This window comes from Coloeus monedula, assembly GCF_965178545.1.
Source record: "Coloeus monedula genome assembly, chromosome: 1".
Lineage (NCBI taxonomy): Eukaryota > Metazoa > Chordata > Aves > Passeriformes > Corvidae > Coloeus > Coloeus monedula.
This window is the reverse complement of record NC_138781.1, coordinates 116,179,596-116,205,317: the sequence shown is the minus strand read 5'-3', so window position 1 is coordinate 116,205,317 and position 25,722 is coordinate 116,179,596. Positions and strand designations below refer to the sequence as shown.

Genomic DNA, 25,722 nt, shown 5'->3' with positions numbered 1-25,722 from the left:
AAAAGTTTTTGCCTTTCTTTCGTATGGAAAGAGCACCAAATATTTATCTCAGAGACCACTGGCCAGGTTATTATGCATTCATGCCAAAGGAACCTCTGAAGATAGCTTTGAAAATATTTTGTATATAATGAAATAGTCTCTGGGCCTATTTTACTGTGTTTCAAGGAAAGAAAGGTGACAGACAGTTTGGCAAGTTGAGTTTCACAATCCATTCTCTCTGCTTGCTAGGGCTTAGTTTGAGGGAGCTAGTGATCCACACCAGGTGATGGCCTCACGTGAAAAGACTCAGTAGGACAGCCCTTCTGGGTGGGATATTTTAGACTTATATGGCACCCAGAATTCACCCCTTACTGTTTATGGACAGCGATTTGGCTTTGGTGCTTTCCCCGTCATCTGGAACAGTTCGAGAGATAGAGGAGAAAGGGACTTCTGCTCAGTATTGATTTTGTTTATTGGTTGTTTTGAACTCCCCCATCAAGCCAGTAAAAGGGCTTTTTCTCACCTACAGCTTTCATAATACATCAAAACTCTGTGTCTGTTGTTTAGTTTAAGTCTCTCATCTCAAAGGGCAAATTAATTTGCCATTTTACTTCACTTTATTATTTTTATTTTCATGATCTATGTCTACCATTAGTTAGACTCATTGCTGCCATGTCCTACCTTATTTGTTTAGTCCTTGTAGTGTGTGTTTCTCTAAAGGGAGAACTTGTCAGCTGGAAATGGTTCTGGTGTGTATCTGTTTTAATATAACTCTGATTTTTCCTGTCTCCATCTGCTGGTAAAACATGAGATTTGTTGTTCAAACATGATATAACAAGAAACAGAAACTGTAAATTGCAAATAATAAATATTCCTTTTGCTATTATAGGCACTTTCCATTTGGAACTGGATAGAAATGATCAGTTTATTTATTTTAGGCTGCTTTATAATAGTTACCAAGTACTATTAACTTTTGCTCTTTTGTGGATTTTAACTTTGCTGACAGGAATGAGTCAGATATTCAAATGGGTGTACTAATAACCTGGGAGTTCAAATACATGGGCTGATTAAAGTAATTTGTTCATTTCTATGGGAGTAAGAGGCATTCTAAAATGGTCATCCCTATTTTTAAATATTAATATTTTTTACAGTTACTGAACAAGCAGATAAAGGAAATAATGTACAATAGGATTTTCAGTCTGTTCATTTGTTTTTACTTATTTCTGCAGACAGATATATAGGGTTCATGTTATACATCAACTACCATTGCTTCCTCCTAACGCTTTCAATACAAAATTTTCCTATCTTGAACCCAGAGGGAGTGAAACATCTACATACAGTCATGTCAGGAGCTCATTATGCACGTACTAACAGTGCGTAGGGCTATGAGCAAGACTTTTTGTTTATCCAGGGTATGGTCTTTCCATCAGCAAAAGACTTTTCTTCTCATCCAGGGGAAATTCAAAATGTGGTACAAGTCAGCAGACGTGTGGGGACATAAATGAGCTTTAACTGTGCTGTTGTCTGAACTGGTTATATGAGGAGAATGTTGCGCATCATATTTCTGCATTTAAAGCCATCTTAGATTTATATGTGATTTATATTATGCAATGAAATATTTAGGTGCATTGTTATTTGCATCTACTCCTAATGTTTTGTAGGTGCTTCTGGCTCTGATGCTTTTACAACAGAGGTTTTTATAGACCTGAACATTTTCTATAAAACTACCAACCAAGACGTTCCTTTTATTTTCTATCTCTGTCTATCATGTCTTTATAGGAATATTTTTCAAATGCTGTCAAGATGCTGATAGTTATATTCATTCACAAAGCAAGAGGGTGTTTTATGAGACCTATTTCCTCCCAGAAATTTCAACAGGAGATGGGGCAGCTATTCTCAAGCAAGGAATTACAAGCACTTTCGTTTCAGTGGCATTAATTTTAATGGCTTGTATGAATTTTTTTTCTCCTCTGCAAAGTAACTATAAAAATGACAACCTTTCATTTAATAGATATTTTTGCTGCCTTAAGAGTTTTATCTATTCACTTTACTGGCAAACTTTCTTCCTTTCTTTACTCCGACAAACCCTGTAGATTCAACCTCAATAAGAGACACTGCCTGTCTCCCCAAGCATCCTGGTTCAAAGGGATCCTTAGCACATTCTGAGAGGTGCACAAATCTCTGTAAAATTCACTTCTGTCCAGAAATTTATTCTTTGTCTAGATATCTAAAAACAAACAAGCAAACAACTTTAATCTCAGAGTACAAATGGATTTTGTAGTGCTGAAAATGCAAAGAAACATTTCTTTATTTGTGTCCTACGAACATAGGAAGATCTCTGGATATACATAAAACTGAGAGTAAGCAGGAAAAACTGTAATGCAAAGAGTAAAATGAAATAACATCTCACTGATAGAGATTGAAACCATTCCAGCAGCTGTCAGGATGAATGTATTTTGTCAGTGTCTGTCACACTGCTGGCCAGAGAGGCGTCTGAGACAACTGGTTTAGGACAGAGCATGGCACACCTCAGTGGTGGCTGAAAGGAGAGGCATGAAACTCAGCCTAAAAGATTTAAGAGTCTAAGTCCAATGCTGGAAGTGAAGCATTCAGTGAGGCTTCCATTCCTAAGTAGTTTTTGAAAGTGAGGCTTGGACTCTTTCCATGCTGAATAAAAATCCTAAAAATACCTCAGTGATTTATAAATGTCCTCCTTGCTATTCCAGAGTTGTTAGTGGCCAAGTCACTTTGAAAGTGGTATTTAGGCTTCCTAGAGTTATCAAGAAGAAACTCAATTAATATCTAGTCTGTCCAAGACAGGATTTACTCATACTATCCCTGACAGATATTTGCCTAACATGGTCTCAAAATCCTTCTGTGACATACATCCCACAGCCTCCCCAGGCAAACTATTACTGTACTTGACTATCCACATCAATAGTAAGTTTTTCCAAATGTCTGATGTAAATCTCCCGTGCTGTGGTTTAAGCCTATTACTTGTCCTGTCCCTTGTGGACATTTCATAGCCTTTCAGTCATGGGAATAACATTATGATGCATTCTCTCATTCAGTTTTTTTTTAGCTTTAGTTGAGGCTAAAAAAACTGTCCCCTTAGGCACTGTGAAAATTTTTACCCAAAGCCAGCTTATAGAGCAGAGCTGCTTTGTTAATGCCTTTATCAAATAGCAATTTCAGGATAAAAGTGTAGTGTAATGGCATATGGCAGGAAAGCCTGATACAACTGCGTCCACTTCAGAGACTTCATGGTTTAAATGGAGATTTGAGGTTTTATCATTTGCCCAGCTTTTTACCTATTGGCAGGTCAGTATGGAATATCAAAAGCATCAGTAAGTAGCTACCTTATTCAAATTACTCATCTGGTGTATTGCTTCTGCAGCTGAGGCTTACATCTCTGTACAGCGTTGCATGTTGCCGGATGAACTGAACAGCTCGCTCACAGCGACTTGGCACCTTCTGCAGCTCTGCAGGTGTTCTGAATCAAGGTCTGCCTTATTGTCTTAGGCAGCACCAAGCAGGATGAAGCCAACTTAGTCATGTCCAGGTTCCACTAGATAAAGTTACAGATGTAGATATTGAGTTATAGCCCTGTCTTCCTCTGAAGCAGTTTCTACTCCGTTTAAACAATTTCTTTCCTACCCTTTTTGACTGAAAAGGTTTGGAAAGTTTGTATTCATTTTCTAGCACTTCACTTAGGAGTAATGACAATTTGTGCAGACTTTACTTCTGTGTATTTTTAGAAGTAATATCAGTGCTTATTGTTTTAGTCAGCTGCATGGAGAAATGCCCCTTCAAGAGCACCCCCAGATCATACCTGGCAACCTTTGGGTGTCTGTGTCTGGGGAGGGAGGTAGGAGGACCATTAGAGAGAGCACTGCACACACTATGGCCACCAAAAGCCGCAAAATGAGTTTCATTTTTGAGTTTCTTCTTTGAATGTATTCATAATGTTTGCATGTGTCAGCTCTGCTGAGGTGGCATCTCAGGTTTTAAATTAATATTGTTGTAATGCATTTCTTTTTAATTAAAAAAGAGAGCTCCCTTGTAGGAAATTTCATAAAACAAAACTCATTAGTAATAAACAGATTAAATCTTTCTCAGTTAATCAACACTATAAACTTCTGAGTATTCGGAGAGCAGTGTGAGATAACACTGTCGTCATAATAAGAGTGATTGAAATCATCAGGGATCCCACTGTGCTGTTTGGGTGGTGAGAAAATAATGATTGAAGATGGGCCCCCCTACAGCGCTCACATGTGAATTCCCCTAAAGATTAAAGCTGCAAAGACCTGAATTTGATGTTGGTCCTATCTCTAAAGCAATTTTTTTTTTAAATAGTAGAAAATGGTGGTGGGTAGTACCAAGCAAATTCTTAATGATGCTTAAACCAACACCTGTCACAATGCCACAAAGTTTTTGAGCTGGTGGTCAGTGACCGATCATGAGCTACGAGCTAGCTTCACAGCTTTCTCAGAGCAACTGTTCCCAGCTGAGCTGAGGCTTTAACCTGTGGTGGAGACTGCCCTGCAAATTCCTCATCTTGTTCCACCCTGAATCCTCAACATAGTCATTTCCATCAGAACTGTGGCAGTGCTCTCATTGCACATGTGCTGGGGTTCTGCCTGGGTCCAGCTGTCTCCTGGGGATAAAGAACACGGTGGAAGAGACCATGTAGCTTTAGGCAGGGATCTCTCTGAAGAATGTTGGGCATACTGGAGCAGGACAGGGTGTAACCTGTCTGGCTGGTAGTGCATCAACACCTCCTAAACCTCTATCACTTGGATTAATGCACGTTTAGAAGGTTACGCTATAAAGGTATTGACATTTTCTCCATTGCTACTAGGAACATGTCAGAAGTCCTCTATGTCACCCTGGGGGGGTTCTTTGGAGCCGTTGGGATTATCTAGGTTCTTTCTTCAAAATATATGAAAAATTGAAGTGGGCTGGAATAAAAATAGGGGGAGTGAGAAAAATGAATCATGTTTGTCCACATACAGCAAACTTAGTGGAGTGTGTTAGCAAGGAATTATGATCGGGGGACAGCAAGTGGGAGTCATACATAATTATTACCTTTTAGTTTCTCATCTTTTGTTTTTATTCGGTCACTGAAGCCATAATTGCATGTATTTTGTCATAGAAGTGCCCATGTAAATCAGTTTTGTTGTGGCATGAATTACATGATCAGTAATGGTGTTATAAAATATATTAAGTTTGGAACAGCCTTATTGCTTAAAATACACAGTGAATGTTAGGTTATGCTGCTGCCTCCAAAGATCTAAATTCGAATACAGTGTTGGAGTGCAAGGGAACTGGCCATTCTTATTTCATTCTTCATGTATTGATGTTGTATTACAAAATGCAGCCTGCTTGATAGATGTCTATTCTGGAAAAACAAGAGTCCCAGTTCCTGCCCCTGCATTAGAACTCTGTCCATAGGCAGCTGTAAAACAAACAAAACCTCGTGTGGGTGGTTCTGTTAAAAAGGCGGGAACTGAACTGCACTGATTAAATTCAGAGACATTGGGGACTGTTTCTTTTTAGAAGCCTTTAGCTATCATGACACTATCACTTTTGAAAATCAGATGCTAGGTGTTCTCACTTTTCTGTCACTTCTTCCAGCTGGATGTCTGTGTGCAAAAGTAGAAAATTTTAACAACATCCCTTTCTTTTCCTCATGTTGTGGTATGTCCTCATGGAGTATGTCTTCAAGCAATTTTTGCAGGGGCAAATTGTTTGTAACAACTTCCTTCATGTTCATAATTACAGTCAGCTCTTTGAGTTAAAACCTTTTATTAAATACCTTTGTGAAATGCTGGGCACAGATTTACTGGGAAGGGAGTGTGAGAATAAAAGAACTGTTGCATCCTTACTAACAACCACATAATGCATTTTTGTGCCACGTCTTTGGGACTGCTTCTGCCTTTGAATTGTGTCTGTGCATTTAGAGAAAGAAGCACAGATACTTTTTGTTTTGTTTTTTTTAATAGTTAAAAAAATACTGGAGTGGAAGATCACTTCCTATTAAGAGGCCAAATGCCCTGGTTTGGCAAAATGGACTGCTTGCAGTGATCCTTGTGATCACACAGCTTTCCTACAATACTGTGTCTGTAGGGTGGGTGATCTTCAGATATTAATGGAAGGGTCTTTAACTCCCTTCTAAAAAAGGACAATGTGTCTTATGATTATCACAATTTATCTATTCATCTTGTCTCCCTTACTTTTTCTGTTCTCTTTTTTATTTTTTTCCCTTTGCAGGATGGAGTAGGTGTAGATGAGAAGCTGTCTTTACGGCGGGTGGCCGTCGTAGAAGATTTCTTTGACATTATCTATTCCATGCATGTTGAAACTGGGCCTAATGGAGAACAAATCAGAAAACATGCTGGACAAAAGAGAACGTATAAAGCAGTAAGTAAAAAAACCAACTAGAAGTGAACATGAGTCTTTAAAAATATGAGTTATTTGGGCTTAGTCACATGGCATGAGATTTGTGGTTTTTTTCCAACTGAATTAGTACTGATAACCTCACTCTCAAATTGATTCCAGAGATCTTTCAGTAATGCATGAAGACATATGGTTTAGAAATCACATTTGCTGTGTAGTAAGGGCCACATCCATTGACTTCACTAGAGATTTTCTCATTGGTACGAGAGGAGAATTTGCTATTTCTGTAATGGTTTCGCAATTTTCCTAATTTCTCTGTATGAGTTAATTGCTATTAAATGGATGAAGTGTTAAAGAAGACTTAGAAGGTACTGTCACAACTTGGCTAAATGGGTTGCTGTATTTCAGCATAAAAATGCAGGTGCCTTGTAGTTTATTGCTGCAGACTAAGTAGTACTTAATGGTTTAATGGTATGAAAACTTGTAAATGTCCTAAATTCAAAGGGCTGGAAAGCTACTAGGTATAGTAAGGAAAGTGTTAAGGGGGCACCTCTCATACCTGCATAAACTGGCTGAGTAGGGAGAAAATATTATTTCTAAAATTTTGGTTGTATCAGTACAGTCTTAAAATAGCTGCAAATAGCTTTTGTGATTAGTGACAAAAATACAACACTTAATTTTCTTGTGGAGAACTAATGAAACATTTGCTGCACTTTCCCAAGGTGCTTAGAATGTATGGTCTTACCTGGATTTGGGTGACCAACTTTCCATGTGTAGGGCTGTGATAGGGCCAGGCACACTCAGAGGTGGATCCTGACCCATCTGCCCAACTGTTTCCAGTTGCTGAAGCTCCAGGGGCCCCCCTGGCATGGCAGAGCGGGGGTGTCCAGCCAGGGCCCATCACACATCCCTGGCCAGAGTGCAGGGCATCCAAGGCACCTCTCCCTCTGGTCCCAGTGGGATGAGGCTGGCAGGGAGCTGTGGACAGCGCCCTGAGGTGACCTACCACCCTCAACACAGCTCTTCCTCTTAAAAACAACCTGCAGTTATTTGAGCTGTTTTTCATCAGAGGTCACCAAAATATGGGGAAACTCCAAGTTTCTGATTCAATTTTGGCTGTGAGAAATAGCTGTTTTTCCATTACTGGTTTTTTTTTACCCATATAACAGTCTTTTCTCTGTATCTGTGAATCCCTTCACAGATATTTTATTTATAGGCTATTTCAGATGGTTTGTTGTGGGATAAGCTCTTGGCAAAATTTCTTCTAATTTGTTCCCAGAGGTATTGACCTTAAGACAGACATATGAAGACATCTTTCATGTGGGTGTGCTTTTGTAAGGCTTAGAGTGTTATTTCAGGGTGAACAAACGCAAACTCTCTAAATTAATTTTTATCTGGCACCTCAGCCATTTTGATACTTTGTCTTCTCTTTCAAAAAGCATTAGAAAAGTGGTATTTTCCATTGACCTTTCTCTTTCTATTTTGTTTTACTTCAGCAATCTGTTCAAAGGTATAGGTCACAAACATCTTAGAATAATATACAGCTATAAGGAATGCTGCCAACTATAAATACAATACTTCAAGTCATCATCCCACAAATACGTGCCAAGTATAATATTTACTACCGTAAGAATCCCATGATTACAGGTCAGATAAGAAATTTGTGAATAGCATGAAAGACTAGTGTATCTTTGGTGAGAAGAACTATTTGTGCAGATTCAGTAGCCTATGCAGTAGTTTCATCTATTGTCAACTTTTATTGCAATTTAGACATGAGCCTGTTGCATTGTTAAGGATGCCCAAATGTAAGTTTTTGTCATTATCAGTCTGCAATATTTGTGCATCCATTTCATTGTATATTCATTTATCAAGGGCATTGAGTCATATTTCCCAGTGACAGGATTCACATATATAATTTTGAAGGACTTCCATAGATAAAAAAAATGGACAAAAGACTCCAGAAGAAACTAATTTCAATTCTTGCTCTCTATTCTGACGTAAGAATTAGCTTGAGTAAACAGGCATCAAACTCTACCAGACCATCCAGGTAAACACATGCTCCTTTACTGGACCTGTCCATGAAAATGCCTTTAGTAAAATTAAGAGCTGTAGTGTCAGTCTGTTCCAGGAAGCCACGCAGTACCTACCTCCCCTGTGGCACTTTAAGGAGGAAAAAGTTAGTATCTCGGGTAACTGTCTCCCAAAACATTTTACCCTAAAAGCTTTATAAATCAAACTGGAGTACTTTGGCAGGGTTTAATTTCATTAAGTGAATCTGGAACAAGATTAATTTAGTCTTGTTTCTTTATTCACATGTCAGAAGTGAATCATCCCTGAGATCTCTGCATGTATTTATCATGCAAAAGTATTCACCAAATGGTTTGAGTGAAGAACTTTTATAGGAGAGATGGTTCACAAACAGTATGCTACAATTGATACTTGTAATTCACAACCCCTGGCATGAGTTGGTCACATTGCTTCTGTTCTCTCACTGGGTAACCAAAACCTTTTAACACAGAAATTATGGGGAGAAAACACCACAATTCGGTACAAAATTTCTGAACTTCTGAAGTTCATACATACTGTCATGGATTTTCAGTACCTGAGTATTTCTGAAAAATTAATGGCACAGCCCTTGGGAATTGCAACATATTGTTTTTAAGTAATTAATTTACTTAAAGATTCTGAGTCTCGTTTTCAATAGTGAACCTGCTCCACTCAAAGTTTTGAACGCCCCTCAAGCATGATTGGAAGGGTAATGAAATTGTCAAAGGTGACTTAATTAACTACTGTCTGCATGTACATAGAGTAACAAATTTGGTATAGCTAGAGTCTTTTTAATTTTTGGTAAAGTCACCCTGGGTGCTGGAGTGCTAAAATACTTTAGAATGTCTCTCTAAAAGTGTGTTCTGAACACTTGACAAACTCAGGGCACTGCCTTGTTTATGTTAACTGTGTGGAAATGCATGATATTTTTACAACTGGTTGATTTGTGTGGGACTTCCTAAAGCGATGCTGTGCAAGAAGTAAATAGGATGTGGTACTTGAAACCTCTTAAAGAGCAGAGTACTGGAAGAGTCTTTCCATTTTAATTGGGGCAGCAATATACCAAACTTTAGGATTTTTGGCACAAACCCTATATGTAAACTAGGAAAGCATCTGTCCTTCAATATTTAAGTTTAGAATAAGGACCCATTCTCTTCTCCTCTTCACACAAAAAGATCAGAAGAGAATTGTATAAATTCTGTATATATGGTGTGGGAGAGTAACACTGAAAACATGCAAAACAGGAGAAGTGTCCTATTTAACTGGCAGATTTTGTGCTCATTTCGGGTGCCTGACTTGTATACAAGGTAAGACTGATGTGCTGTGTTTAACTTTAGGTAGATCTACACCAGCAAATCACCCAGACGTGGCTTATGTATGTAAAATGAAACCAAGAATTTTAAATCCTATCCAAAGTGTGCCAGACTGAAGGAATAATTCATGCGATGCTTTTAATCTCAGCTGTTTTCCCAGTTCCCAGGGAAGTTTACAAGCGGGGAAGACATTGGAGGTCTTGATCTGGGAGATAATTCCCTCACAAAGGCAGGATATGTGACACAAGGCCTGGCTGAGGTGGTTGCTCAGCAGGGGCACAGGTGACCAGGAAGATACGGAAGGTGAAAAGAGCATGTTCCTCAGGGCAAAGGAAAGCAGCGGTGCCCAAAGGGCTCCGTGCTTGTCCTGCCTTCCCCTGGGTCCTCTGCTGGGCCTCACAGGAGGTGGAGTGAAATGCTGATGCAGGCAATGTGGTCAGGAGAAAGTACTGGGATCTCGCAGGAGTATCTCTGCTAGCAGTTGCTGCCACAGCTCAGTGTCTGAGGGGAGCTGCTTTGCTTTGGGGTAGTACTTTTCACTCTGTGTTCCCAGGGAGTTATTTTTGTATAGGCATCCCACTCCGAAAGGAGAACTGTGGCATCAAACTGGGCATGGGGATGCATGGGAGAGAAGTGTTCAGGAAAAGAATCCATCTGGTGTATTTGGGAAAGGCATGCAACAAGTGCGTAGCAGGCTTTCTGTGCCTTTGTAGAGCTACATTTCTTGATTTAAACTATTCATCTGTGTCTACAACTTAAATACAAGTGCTGAGGGGTATATCAGAGGTGGGAGTAACGGGGAAAAGTTGTGGCTACAGTAGCAGCATAATGCAACAGGCTCAAGCTGTCAGGACAACTCTGTGATTCAGTGCAAACCAGGAAAAAAATAGCCTTATTATATTTTTCAAGAAATGCAAATGGTCTGTGATGAGACTGAAGATCTAAAACATCTGTGTTACCTCTCACGCCCAGCTATAGGTACTGTTAGGTTAGATTAAGTGATTAAGCCCTATATTTCAGAATAGATTTATATTCCTTACTTTGTTTTAATATCCTTAAAAAAGATATTAGATTTTAATTCATTCAAACAATTGAGTAGGTGCCTCACCTTTCTATGTTATATCTGAGCACATTTTCCCATAACTAAGTGCATCATCTAGCTGAGAACCGTGTGTCTCATAGCTACCTTAAGCAACTTTAATTCTATGTAAATATTCTACTTGAAATAACAGAGCCTGCTAGTCTCTCTGAAAAACCTTGAAACACTACAGCAGTGAACTTGAATTGTTAGTGGGGGTTGTCATGTCTGAGCAGGTGAAATGGGTTGGTTAATAAGACTCTGAACCCATCAATGAAAAAAGAGCCACTGAGCTGATGAGCTGGAAGAAGCAGGCTTGCAAAAGATGGGGGAGATACTAATGTGTCAAGGGAAAGTAGCTTGAGACAAGACTCTCATCAGGAGTACATAAATGTATAACATCTGAGGCATAACAGGAGTCTTTTGGATGTGGGGCAATATCTGGGGTCTTGTGCCTCATCCAGCTGTTTCAGTGATAAATGTTTCTTGATTCTGGATCAAGCTTTTGAGTAGCTTCTCTTTCTCCTGTCAGCCTAAGAAAAGCCTTTCTGAGATTGAGAATCAAGGGGTTACTTTTTTTCCCTCCCAAAACAGGAGCATGCTTGTGAGTCCCCTGTGAGCATCACACTGAGTGCGCTCTCCTCAGGGAATAATTTTGACAGGTTGTACTGTGAAGTAACATCATCTCCTTCCTGATCAAACAGGGCTAAAGTAGGTTTGGGGCTTGGCTGGTTTCAGTACAGGGCAGACCTTATCCTTGGGGAAGTGGAAGAACTTGAGCTTTGTGCAGGGCCTTAGCATGCTTAAATTCTTGCATCCATACCATTCTTGTGTGCATGGCAAAACAGCCAAGCCCTGTGCACTTTTACTCTATGGGCTTGTTCCTGCTTCTTTGCAAGGGGTGACTGTTGAGTGTCCTGGCAATTGTCCCACTAGCAGGTGTTTCCCATCACTTCCCTCACAGAAAGCAGCTTCTGCTATATGGGGAGACAGGGGAAGGGAGCTGTGAAGCGCAAGTTTAGCACATGAGGGAACAGCATTTCCCACAGTGTAGCGGGGTAGCGAGCTCTTGATAAAACTCCCAGCAGTGATATATCTGATTTCCTATGTCAGCCTTCTATTCTGACCTCTTGCTGAGGAAAGGAGAGGGCTTCCCTTGGCTGGCTCACCCTCCTGTCATCAAGAAGCCCATTTCTGCCACCTGGTTTGATGGCTGTGGGCCCAGGACAGATTACCATCTTCACTCTGTCCCTGTCTTTCTCTCTCTTTCCCTCCTCCTGGAGTCTTCTTTTAATCATCTTTTCCCCCTTTACCCTCCTTAATTAAAAAAATACAAACTCACACACGAAATCTGTATTCTGACACATTGTATGTTCCAGACTACACATACATCCTCCATATTAATTCTTTAGAGGTTAATAGGTTCACTTGCAAAATTTCACTCCCTCTCCTCACACTTGTCTTTCCTACTCTGCCATATGTGTCCTAAAATCTGCCTTTCAGTTTAGGACTTGTTAATTTTCCAAGCAAAAATTTATCTCTGAAAGCTACACCATCACAACATCCTGCACTTAAATCATCTGAGTATGGGAGAGCATAAAGGAAGCTTTGCTTGTTTGCTCTGCCTGTAGTGATGCAGTAGAAATGCCATAGGCTTCTCACAGACAATTAGGACATTCATTGCTTAGCTCCAGGGTAAATCAGATTACATGCTCAGGTAGTGGATTACTTGCCTGTGCTAGTTGTGCTCTTCATGGGATCCAATAAACAAGCCTAGACAAGCCTTCATTGCTGGGCGATGTTTTGGATGCAGTCATATATGTCAAAATATGTCAAACACTTTGTGAATGGTGAAGGAAGATCATGAAAGTTTTGACTGAAAGCACTGAAGTCAACTCATTTTCCTCTCAATTCAGAGTTAAAACCACATATATGTAGATGTGCATGGACTGTATTGTTAGGAAATGTTTACTTTTTATCCTATAATTTCTGAGGCTAAAAAGAACCCTGTATAATTTTTGCAATTTTTACTTAATGCTCTGGATGTTCTGTTTCTTCTTCATGTATCTTCACAATGTAAAAAAGCATTTAGCTGTAAGAACTGTACCGAATACACAATATCTAAACACAAACCTGCTAGAATCTGCTTATTTTCTGATTTCTCCATGATACAGAATACATCCAGTTATGACATAATATATCTCTACAAGCAGCAGAAGATATACTAATGTGCAGTAAAAACACTAGTAAGAGTAAGGAATCCCATAAGGATACTTCCAGAGCTTCATATTTGAGAAAAGTATATTTTAAATTCTTTTAAAGTCAATCCAAGTAGTGTTATCAATATGGTAAATCAGCACTCACTGATCTTTGATTGGAATGGGCATGTGCATGAGAAGTTTCCTGTAAGTCATACCAAAAAGATGCCAGTCTGATTTGTCGGTAAATAATAAAGTATGTAAATAATGCAATATCCCCAACTTCACTTTTCTGGTTTTATTTTTTCTTAAAATATAGAAGTGTATACAATTTAAAAAAAAAAATTTTGGTGTGGGTTTACAATAAACCAGTATTCTTTTTTTACAACACATCACTGAGAAAGAAGGTCTGGCCATATATTTTATTGGCTAATAGCCTTGAGAAGAGGGCTAGGACCTGGGCCACTGAAGGCAGTGAGAGGATACAGCATCAGCAAGGACTGGGTCATTACTGCTTTCTTTTGGATAGAATGAAGGACAGAAATAATTTTTCCTGATGAAATCAGACCACTCAGGTATTTCTGTATAGCTGCTTAGAAGGTGTCATAGGCCTCCACACTGTGCTCTGAAACACTCAAATGGAAGCCAGCTCCATGAACTACCTCAGTCCAGTCTTGTGCACAACCTTGTAAGCTCTACTGAGAGCTGAAATACAGGATTTCATGTTCAGCCTTGTGCTAATTTGCTTGAGCATTTCTCGGCTACAGCTGGTTCAGAGCTTGGCTGGAGCAAGCAAGTGGCTATCTGCATCTTATAAAGTAGATATGAATGGCAAACTAGAGTCTGTACTGTTGGGGGCATGAAATTGTGGGGTTAGGGAGAGGCAATTCATAAGCTTTCTGGCAGTGAAAGTTGGAGAGAGCTTTCTTTTCTGTATATTTAGGCAACAAGAATGAGGACTACTGTGGGTTATGCTCCTTATGTACCTCTTTTAATGTGATTCCTGTTGTGTTATGCCAATTTATACAGGCTGAAGTCTAGGAATGCCAGTGATTGATTCAAATTATTAAATAAACAGGGGAAGAAGTTGGTGAAATCTGGAGTTATTCAGGGAAGGGCATCCTTAAAACTGTGTTGCAGTGGGAGGTTGGAGACACGAGCATCTGCTCTGTGGACAAATTTAGTTATAAAACCCAGTTCCCTTATAGTCAGTGGAGCATACCTATCAAACCTGGGCCTTATCTCACTTTCTGTCCATGGAGGGATTTCATCTTGTTTGAGCAGAACTGGAATTTTGACAGAGATGCTTGATTAGAATAAATGGAGCGTTCCTATTAAATGCAGGTGACTAATGAATCCATGGGTAAGCTCCATTAATTTCAATGAAGTGCTAAACATGTTAAATGTTATAAGAGAGAGGTTGCTGCCTATATGCACTTTCCAATTTTTTCAATGCTAATTTCTAGCTGATTTTAGGTTCTTTCTTTAGTTTCCATAAAGCATGAGCATAACCAGTGTTTTCATGATTAGAAAGGTAAATAAGCATCTGTTCTGTGGGTATGAAAACCGGGAAAAAATAATCTAAAAATGTATTTTTGGTAGGATCTCCCATTCAAAAGTGGCTTTATTTAGTGCCTTAATTTTCAGAAAAATTGTTTCAGGCCCAGAAAAAATCTTTGCCAATTTTCCTCACAGAACAATACTTGGTTTTATACTAATTCTCTTCTCCCCCCATAAGATTTCTGTTATATAAGAAAACAACAAAAACCAATGTTATAAACATGATGGTATATTTTGCATTCCCGCTTTATAATGCATCATTTCTATGTATTGATTTGACACATCACATCAACAAACACTAATTTAAACCCCACCTCTTTTCAAAAATACTGCTGCTGATAAATTTGGTTCATGGAGTTTTAGGAAATGTAAGATTCAACATATGTTAAGTAGGTGACGAGCCAAGTGGAAGAGTGTAAGAGAGTTAAAACTGACCATTCCTCCTCCTCTTAGCACCCTTGTGAGGTCCAGAAATGATTTGGACAGTATGTAATCCCATTTACATCCAGTTAAAAAAAGTTATTTTGTCCTTCCTGTAGCCACATTTTCATACACACCATCTCCGTTCTTCTTCACTTCCTACTGAGACTTGCATCTCAGCATAGTGCTTGATAGGAAATCAAATCCTGCTGTAGGTTTTACAGTAGGGGAGTACATGCAGATTAACAACTCACTCTCATAAGCTCTCTTTCTGGGACTTGGTCTTTCTTTAAGGATTACCTCCACAGGAAGATAGCCACCGTAGTTGGGAAAAGAAAGACTAGAGATTCATTGTAACACTTGCACTGTTCAGTGTATATGCATCAAAGTGTATAAGGGATCACAGAAAAACCATGGGTTTGCCTTTTATTGGCTTGAAAACATCCAAGTTTGGATATTTTCATCAAATATCCAGCCATCTAATAAAGCTGCTCCAGTGCACCGGAGTGTAACAGTTTCTACTGATGTCTGGTTTGAATGTCCCAAGACACCACTGTTGTTGTCTCTGGGTATGCACTATAAAGTGTTTTTCTCTAGTTTTTAAACTGCCTTTCAGGCAGTGGTGGGCTACAATTAGATCTTTCTTGGCCTCAATCTACCCAAAACAAATCTATCTCCCTCAACCTTTCCTTCAGGTTCCAGCTGCTATGATGGCCTGGCTCAGAGTCATCTCCTGCTTCTAAGCAGCCTTCCTAAAGTGTGGAGGGGAACTTTGAACTGTGAGAGGAAACCTGAGCACATTATTCCAGCTGCTTTCCTACCAGTACTGGGTAGAGAGGGATAATAATTTTTCTTGATCTGCTGGCAATGTAAAGTATGAGATGTAGTTTGTCTGTGATCAGAGAGTACGCCGTTAGCTTATTTTCAGCTTGGCACCAGCCTCCAGGTCCTTTTCAGCAAGGCAAAGTGTCTATAAAGACAGAGGCATCCTTTGGGGTGGGGGGAATGCAATCTTTAAAACCAGCAATAACTGCTTCATCCTCTCCCCTTTCAAAAGAGAAAAAAATCTGTCTGGTGCCTGCTTGTGAGTGTGTGGTTAGAAACAATGGCATTGCTGAAATGAAGAAGCAATTAAAATCTGTTGTTTCAAGATATTGCCAGGTAAAGCAGAGTCTTTAAAATCAACTGGTTCACAAATTCTTTAACTATTAGTAAAAATAATGTAGGTACTCCAAAGTATAAAACCACAAGATTTTGAAGAATATTTTCACAAAACATTCAAGTACAAATTTAAAATAGTAAGGCAACCTTCATTGCTGCTAATACATCAAGTCCTGTATCTGTCTATGTATTTTTACAACAAAAAGACATAGAACACATAAGACAAGTGCTTTCTTTTTTTGGCATTGGCTATTAAAAAAGGTCTCTCTTCAAATTTTTTTGATACCATTCCACAGTGGGATAGTTGTTATGTATGAGTCTTTTTGCTGAAAGGAATTTGAAATGAATTGCAAGCAGAAGACAACCCCACTTTTGATATAAGTGGAATTTTGTTCAGTAACAACTGCTAGTAGCCATTAGATGATAAGTAGGCAGATTGGAGAGATGTTTCTTGAAATCCTACATAGTATGCAGAACATGCTTTCATTGTGCTTCCTGGCATTAAAAGATAATGTGCCTTATTTGGAAATGTGATGATCAGGTCTGTTAAATCATGCTCAATCAGCTTACATAATAACACTTATATTTTGTTATTAATTTCAGATTTCAGAGACCTATGCCTTCCTACCGAGAGAAGCGGTGACACGATTTCTAATGAGCTGCTCAGAGTGCCAGAAAAGAATGCATTTAAACCCAGATGGAGCGGATCATAAAGGTAGTTTTAGTGTCAAATAGTGGGATGTAAAGTAATTTTATTTCTAATACCCATTTTTATTTTCCTAGCTTAGGTGAGAGTTCATATAAATTTGGTAGACTGTAACAGTTCAACAAGTCAGATCACCTCATTTACTTAAGCTGGAAGGTAGTGAATCTTCTGCTTTCACTTAAGGGTGGAGTATAATACCATCTGCACCCTCAATAGAAAGATGATTTTATCTGGAGGAAATAATTTATTTTGCTATGGAAATGTTTGTATGGGAGCTTAAGCATAAGAAATAGGTAGGGTATATGGGCTCTAGTCATTTAGGGAAGAAGAACTCATCAGTTTTCAGGGTTTGAACTTGGTTTTCCTTTTTCTTTGGGAGACTTCCATTTTTACAGCCTACAAGCGATTGAAAATGCAAAAGTTGGAGCTAAATGACATAACAGTCTGACTTCGACTGCAGAGTAGGCTTACATAGACTCCACAGTTAACATATAATGCATAATAACTATTTTTTTGCAGATAATGGAAAACCTCCAACTTTGGTGACCAGTATGATTGATTACAACATGCCCATTACTATGGCTTATATGAAGCACATGAAGCTGCAGCTACTAAACTCACAGCAAGATGAGGTAAAACCTGAAAACTTTTAAGTTTGGTTTTCTGTTCTCCTGTGTTATTTTGTACTTGTCTTTGAGGTAGCTAGGAAACTGAAGATGATTGTTGATCCCATCTTCATAATTTTGTTGCTAAAACAGTCAGTCTGAAGCCAAGGCAGGGTTGTTTTCAAGCAGCAGATTGAGAGAAAATATCATTACTTATGGCCCTTCTATGACTGGGGGTAGTGAACTGTACTTTGAATTGCCTGAAGGTGCTCTTTCACTGGACCAGTGGAAAGGGGGATGTGGCCAGCACATCGAGACTTAGTTCTGTGCCCAGCAGAGACTTCCATTGTCTACTTCCAGAAACCAGTACCATCAAAAGCTGAAATGAATGCCATGGTGTTCTCAAGGTTAGCAACCATGATGCATCACAATTTACTGACAGAGATGAAAGTCCTGGCAACATCAGTTGAAATCTTTAAGGCAGAAAGCTTAAAAATAAGAGTAGGAGTTGCTTTTGAAATTTTGAATAAAAAGGCAGAAGAAAAGGAAGAGAAGTAGACTGAGAATCAAGCTTCTTCATAGAGAATTTGGGTTGAATTGTATTTATTTCTTCTCAAAGATTGTTTGCTTTCTCTGATTTATTTAGAGTTTTCCCAGATCTTAAGAAGTGCTTCATAAATTGACAGGCACATACCGAATTGTTTGTAGTAACCTCATTTTGCTGGAAGTTTTTTCATTTACCATTTAAGCTGCCAAATAGAAGCTCAGCTATGTGCCAGCCAAAAATCAGTTCTGCATTCTGTATCTTTCCATCCAACTACAAGATATTTTTTAATAAAGAAAGCCTTCAAAAACAACCTTAGCAGCTGGATTATGTCAAGACCCTGACTGATTTCTGATTTGTGCAGAGTCAACCAGATTTCTTTTCCCAATAAATAGATATGGGCTAATAGGAATTATTCAACACTCCCTAGAATGGGGATTTCATCACTCTTCTACAAATACCAGGATCCTTGTTTCAGTTTGGACTTTTATTTTTTCTTTTAATTGCAGAGGGTGTAGGGAGAGATCCCAAACTCAAAGTTCTTCATGCATATATACAGCCTGGTCATCTTTTCTTCCTATTGAGTCTCCTGATTATTTCAGTGATCTGGAAGCAGGGTTTCAAGCAGCAGCAGAGAAGAGGCTTTATTCTGCAGTAGCCTTAGCAATTAAAGGACTCCTTGGTTTCTACACCTTTTCCATTTGAGAATTACTACTTCCACAACAGGGTCAAGCACTCGTGCTGGATCAGAACCACATGCCTCAGAGCTTCTGTAGCCTGAATGTTTTGGTGTAGTCTTTCTGGTCTGATGACTGAAATTTTTGTTAAACCAGTTTTTCATCTAGACAAGCCAGTGGCAATGATACGGAGGCAGCAGGACTTAACATTGCTTGGTATTTTCCTGTCTAGCTCAGTTTTGCAGCTCTGTTGTTACTGTGTATGAAATGCCTGCAGCAGTGGACTTATGAAAGTAATTTTTTATATGTTTTAGTAATAGTAACTTTTTTAGCATAGAGTGGGCAAAAGGAAAGTTCTGGATTTATGAAAATAATTTTTTGTATATTTTAGTAATAATGACTTTTCCAGGGCAGAGTGGGCACAAGGAAAGTTCTCAAGATAATTGTCATGTCTTTCCTCAAAGCGGAGTTTTGCCAAGGTTTTCTTTTCCGCCCGGGCTGTACATTTGTTGCCCTTAGAACAAAATGACAGTGAAAATGTTGTAGTACAAAATAGCAAGCTTTCTGGTTCAAACTATTTCATGCACTTAAAAAAAAGCCTTGGGTTTGTAGGAAAGATTCAATCAATCATATCTGTATTCTTTCTGGGGAAGGGTGTGGAATTGTGACAGGAGTAAACTTGGATCCCACCGCTAGCTAGCACAATGATTGAAAGCCTCCTAATTCTCTCATCCTCAATTCAACATTCTTAAGCTGAGACCATTGATGAGAGGGAAACAGGCTTCATCTGAAGGGAGAACTCACCACTATGTGGGAGCTTAGAGCTGTGCTGCAGCTGCTTTAAAGATGCCAGTGGTTCTCAGTTTTTGCTCCCATGCCCGTGTGTCCATGCAGATTCAGATAGATGTTTACAGAGTTTGGGAAGTGAGGTGGAGGTATTCTGCAATGCTGTAGGCAAACAGAGGCTGCCTATGTGTGTTGTTTTATAACTATGCAAGTGTCAGCCAGAGCTCCCTTTCTGTGAGCCCATCACATTGCCTAACCTCAGAACTGAAATAGGTAAGCTGCTGCTTGCTGGCTCCTGCAGGAATCAATGAGAAATACCCCTGCATTTTAACAGAGACACAGCAATCCAGAAGGTCTGGGGGAGTTTGTTTTCTTATCTTTCTGTTTGAACAAGCAGAGTGCATTTTCCCTAAGCCTCAGAACCATCTGGCATGTGCCCTGGCCCTGTCTGTCTGGGGCGGGAGGCTGGTGGGCACCACGGTTCATCTGTGAGGGCAGTGTTTGGGTGTTTGCGGCTTCTGTAACTGGGGTGCTCCTACCTTATGTAAGGCAAGACAGACAGGTGCCTGTTAGAGAAGCCCTCACTTTTCCATTTATTTTTTTACAAATCCCTGAGAACAAGATATGTTTATTTCCTTATTTATCATTGTCCTGCTGTGGCAGTACAGAACAGCTTCACTTTGTGTGTTGTCCCACTCTTGCTCCTGAATGGCATTTGCAGTGCTTCATCCTAATTTAACATGAGTCACTACTGCAGGGACCTTGCTTTCTGAAAATGAGAGAAATGTCCATACAAACTGGAAACATTGCTGAGACTCAAGGGAGGAACACATTTAAGGGTCTAGCACTCAGAAAGAAGCAAGCAGCTATATTTACATCTGTAGATTCCACTTGACAACAAGTACACAGTAAATCATATTCTAAAGGTTGCTATTTTTCTAGGCTGCTTTTGGTGAGCAACCCAGAAAAATAGTCAGAATCCTGTCTTACCCTGTTTTGATAAAAAAAAGTAACAAAAAATTATTTGGAAAAGCATTTCAAACATCTTCAGGGCATACAAAATTATTTGCCATATTTTTCCCTAAGTTCTTTAAAGCACTTTTCTTCTTAACAGGAGTAACCACCTCAGAAAAGCTGTTACTGAAAATATATTGCCTTAGGTTTGTACATTGCCTCAGCCATTTACAGAGCAAGACTTGTGGATACTTAATTTCTAATCCATGAGTGGATGTGTGAGCTTCAGTGGGACAGAAGAAACTGAAGTCAAACATGCATCTGAATATTTTCTGGACTAGGTCCAAAACTGTTTAACTTTTACGAATCGGGATAATGATCAGGATTTTTACTTTTTTCCTTTTTTATCATCCCTCATTAAATGCTCTTTAATTGGACTTGATGGATAAATCATACTAAAGACGTATAATGTAGAATAAATTTACAGTGATTCTTCTGTGATTACATTACTTTTATTTGCCACTGACTGTCATGACCGTGCTCAGAACTTTTATAAGCTTTCTAATTTTCATAGGTGCTTCTTTAAACATAGTGTAAGTGTGACATCATGCCAAGGAAATTTGATCGTGCATTCTCACTAGGTCAAGCTGCCATTTGGAAATATATTCCTGTGGGTTTTTGTGGTTTAACCCCAGCCAGCAACTAAGTACCATGTAGCAGCTTGCTCACTCCTCTCCCTGCTCTGGTGGGATGGGGGAGAAAATCAGAAAAACGTGAAAACCCAGGGGTTGAGATAAGAACAGTTTAATAATTTAAACAAAGTAAAATATACTACTACTGCTACTACTAATCGTAATGAAAGGAGAGAGAGAGAGAAGGAGGAATAAAACCCAAGAAACATGTGTGATGCCAGATAAAATTCCTCACCACCCACTGAAAGCCTGTCTCCCAGCAGCAACTGGCCCCCTCTGGCCAACTCCTCCCAATTTATACAGTGGGAATGATGCTCCATGGTGTGGAGCTCCAAATATCCCTTTGGCCAGTTCGGGTCAGCTGTCCTGGCAGTGCTCCCTCCTGGCTTCTTGTGCACCTGCTTGCTGGCAGAGCATGGGAACCTGAAAAGTCCTTGATTTAGAGTAAGCACTGCTTAGCAACAACCAAAACATCAGTGTGTTATTAACATTATTCTCACACTAAATCCAAACACAGCACTGTACCAGCTACTAAGTAGAAAATTAACTATCCCAGCCCAAACCAGGACAGTGGTCATTCACAGGGTTACTGACTTCCATGTGGGAAAGGTAAAGGATTCAGGCAGGGAATATAGGGAGGTCTCCTCAGCCAAATTTGAATAACAAGGACTTGGTGTGGGGTCTCTACTTACCAATCCTTTTCTGGAAAAGACTATGGAGCTTCTATGTAGTATCCTTATAGCTGAACAAATTACATTTGTCAGATTATCATACCACATAAATGCTGTATTTTCCTTCCTCTCCTTGATGTGCTCTGCTTGTTTTCTTGAATACACAAATATTTAGTATGATTACACTCCACGCCAGATGCAAGTGGAACAAATGGGAAGAGGATGAACTGCACATATAATGTGAACAGTTTACCATGTCTTCTGACATGTCTCTTTCTATTTGCAGGATGAAAGTTCTATAGAAAGTGATGAGTTTGATATGAGTGACTCAACTAGAATGTCAGCTGTGAACTCCGACCTCAGCTCAAATCTGGAGGAGAGAATGCAAAGTCCTCAGAACCTCCAGGGCCAGCAGGATGGTAAGGCTCTCATTTTTTACAGAAAATGTGGCATTGCCTTGTCTTTTTTCCCATTCTGTGCTTTCATTTAGAATTTGCTTTTCTTCATAGTGTGTTTCATTAGGTAATTTGAAATACATGTTCCCTATATCTCAGCATGAAGAAGTTTGGAGTTTTTTTGCATGTTAATTTATTTGTTGCTTAGGCAACAGATGAGTGCTTAGACCACTGTATGTTAAGTAGTATTATCTTACTGTTTCTATATATATATCTGTAGTATGACCATGCACAGGCATAAAGGAAATGAAACTCAAACCTTTCTGAGGCAACCCAGAAAGCTGAGAAAGTTGTTTTTACAAGGAGGGAGTGTCACAGAAGCTGGTTATTTGAGAGATAGGAACTGGGATGTCATATTCAGAAGAAAGGATGAAAACAACAAATTCCTTTAGGGAAATAGAGGCAAAAGATGAGAAAACAGCGAGCAGCATTGTCCATTTGAATGTTAATTGTTTCTCATTTACAGCACAGAGCTACTTTTCGGTCAGAGATGAAAGTTTTACTTTGCATTGCAGGTGCATAAATGAAGTTTCAGCCCTTGTTATATAGCAAGTTAAATGAGCCTGGTTTGGGATGAACTTTCTTCTGGATTATGGAGCTCACAAATAGCCTGTCTACTACAGACTGTGACAGTGGCTCATGAGTGGCACATGAATGCACAACACCCAAAGTGCAGGTCTATTCTATTGCTATTAGAGACAACACATTGGAATTCCTTAATTGCTACTTGGGAATTTTCTGATCACGTGTGCCAAATCAGAAGTGCTTCTTATGTTTCTCTTGAACACTAAATATTTGATTTGATGGCTAACCTGGATGCTTTGCACTTCATGCATCATGGTCATTTGCTAGCTGGTAAAATATTTAGGTGAGAATGGGTGTGGTGCATAGTGGCTGATAGGATCTGGTGATGGGTTGGATCTTCAGCTGAGTTGCTCTCCAGACAAATAAAAGAGTACGATGTCTGTGATAATTTGCTAGGTCAGATTCTAAACACAACTTCCTTTTGTCTGAGTGTCCTCAAGCTATCACAATTTTTTTTCAACTTTTAACTTAATTTCTGTCTACATATGTTTGCTAAAGGAGCAGTTCTGATGCACATGATGTATGAAAAGTTAGTTCACTTTCCTGTTGAAGTTTGACTTTTCCCAGGGATAATATATTATAGTAATACTGCTAACTTGAAGGTTTCAGGGATACTTAGGAAGGTGCCATTTTTTAATGTATCTGGCTTTCAGTGCAATCCTATACTGTAGAATTTTCACATATATAGTTTCTTAATAATAATTGTATGCATGCATATGTCTGAAATAAAAATTATTGCTCAGTACAGTAACCTGTGAAGAAATGCCTGTCATACATATCGTTATACCTGCTGCAACCAGATTCATGTGCCATATCTAATCATATTAGAACCTAAGTACGAATGATAAAGTGCTGCAAATCTGTCACTTTCTATTTCAAATGTATGGGAAATAAATCCACTGTGCTCTTTGAACTTCAGGTAGTGTGATCTTACAGTACAGTTTTAAATCTCTAAGCTTTCCTTCCCTTCCTCCCAGATGGTACTTGCTCACCTTCCTAAGGCAATCCTATTTTTTGCTGCATCTTCTGGCTAAAGCATCTGCTGATAGAGAGATTTGAAATAGCAGCTCTCTTCCTGCTTCATGGTTTTCCTTTGCTGGCTGCTGTCAGGTAGCAAACCTAAGTGTGGCTAGTTATAGCAATACTGCTGTTTCAGATGAGGGAGAAGAGGCTGAAGGAGGAGCAGAAAGACATGAGAGAAGTGGGGGGGGGGGGGAAGAAAAATGATAGGAGAGGGCAGGGAAAAAAAAGATTGGAAGAAAATAAAGAATATGAGAGGTAGAGGAAAGGAAGTTGGAACAGGAAGGAGGGCAAATAAAAGGGAACTTAAGGAACTTAGCAGTACAATCCCTTTTGCTGTCACAGGCTGCATTGTAAAATTTTGCAAATTTAATCCTTAATTATAGCACACGCACACCAAAATCATCACCAAAGCCTGAATCTGTGTGTCTAAAGCGATTCTTGCTCCCTTCCCTCAATTCTGTATGTCTATGAAAGTTTATGTCAGCCACCACATTCAGCCTATAGATAAAGACACTTGGCATTTGCCTCATCTGAAGTGTGTTTGCTGCATCCTGGCAGGTGAAAACTTCCTGTTGCATAAGGTTGCCTGTGCACATGCAGTTGGAACTGGTGTCTGGGGTGGAATGGGATAGCACAGGTCTTCTGCTGCCCAAAGCATGCCCTCTTTGGGAGGATAATTTGCTAATGGGAATCATTAGGAAAATTGCTGCCTGGGGTGGGTTAAGGACAGCTCCAGTGTACCTAAAGGTGATGTGTTTAATCACTTTACTTCCCTGGTTTTCCATGTGAGGTAGGATGTGAATATTTTGGGACATCCCCTGGGTTTTTTTTTTGTTATGGATTTCAATTTGTTTGGTATGAGAATATAAACTGTCTGTGTACCCTAGAGGAATATAATAGTGAGGTGGGCCATGCTACTGAGGGATAGATGGAGGCTGCTCTTCCACTTCAGTTTATCAGAGCATCAGAATGCTGACACTGTCTATGTAAAATAAATAAGATGCTTTCATAACTTCATCCCTTGGGGCTATACTTGCATCCTATTTAGACAGGCATTTGTCTTTGGGAGTCCATTACGCTCTGTAATGCTCATACTAGAAAATTTGACCTGAGGTTTCTCGATGTCTTCCAGCCCAATGCTGTGTCCTGTTTCTCATGGTTAGGTTGCTTGAACCTAAATAGAATAAAGGGAAGTATGAGAGAAACTCACAGTATCAGTTGAAAGCAATAGACTTCGTCACCCAGAAATGCCATTGTAGGTGAGAAAAATGCTGAGGAAGGGCGCAGAGACAGAAGGTGCGTATTTGCTCAGAGTAAATGGGTGCTGGTACTGCACAAAAGTCCTGGGCTCTGCAAGTGGGCTAAGGCTTCGTAATACTTGTATTAAGCTTATTAGGTGGAAAGGGTACTGGGAATTAAGGAGGTAATGAAAAGTGTGGAGGGTTGGTGAATAGTACATGGCTGCAGTACTACTAAAGACAATTCCCACTTAAATTAGCCTTAGTACGCCTTTAAATAACAGGGTCTTGAGTCACACCTGCTGGTGAATGGCTGAAAATAGCATCCTGAGCACCTGCAGGGCTGTTGCAATGATGGGGTAGGAGTTGGAAAAGGGCTGCGGGTCTTCCCTTCGGAGTTAGAAAAGGAAAGCAGCCCTAATTTGCAATTGGTCCATTCCCCAGCTGGGAATGGGGTATGGTTCTCTGCTTACCAGTGCCTCCGAGGTGTTTTCTCTAGCAGCCAGCTGGATAACAGAGCTGCAGGCTGCAGATATGTTCCTTTCTCTTTTGCTTGCCTCTTGCTTGTTCCTATTTTTTTGCTTCTCTAGACATGACACAGTTCTGTGTCCTAAGCTGGTTCTTTGGAGTGA

The 25,722-nt window shown here is 39.6% G+C and overlaps 1 protein-coding gene across 3 annotated transcripts in view; it reads left to right on the top strand.

The window, feature by feature from the left end:
• NOL4 (nucleolar protein 4) overlaps positions 1-25,722 on the top strand; it is a gene marked incomplete at both ends in the record, with an annotated part of 189,620 nt that overhangs the window by 28,643 nt on the left and 135,255 nt on the right. For all 3 annotated transcript variants that reach the window (XM_082290279.1, XM_082290278.1, XM_082290280.1), the window contains 4 exons: positions 6,253-6,402; positions 16,758-16,869; positions 17,380-17,492; positions 22,076-22,208. In XM_082290279.1, the coding sequence (XP_082146405.1) occupies positions 6,253-6,402; positions 16,758-16,869; positions 17,380-17,492; positions 22,076-22,208 (508 nt within the window). The remainder of the gene's footprint in view (positions 1-6,252; positions 6,403-16,757; positions 16,870-17,379; positions 17,493-22,075; positions 22,209-25,722) is intronic.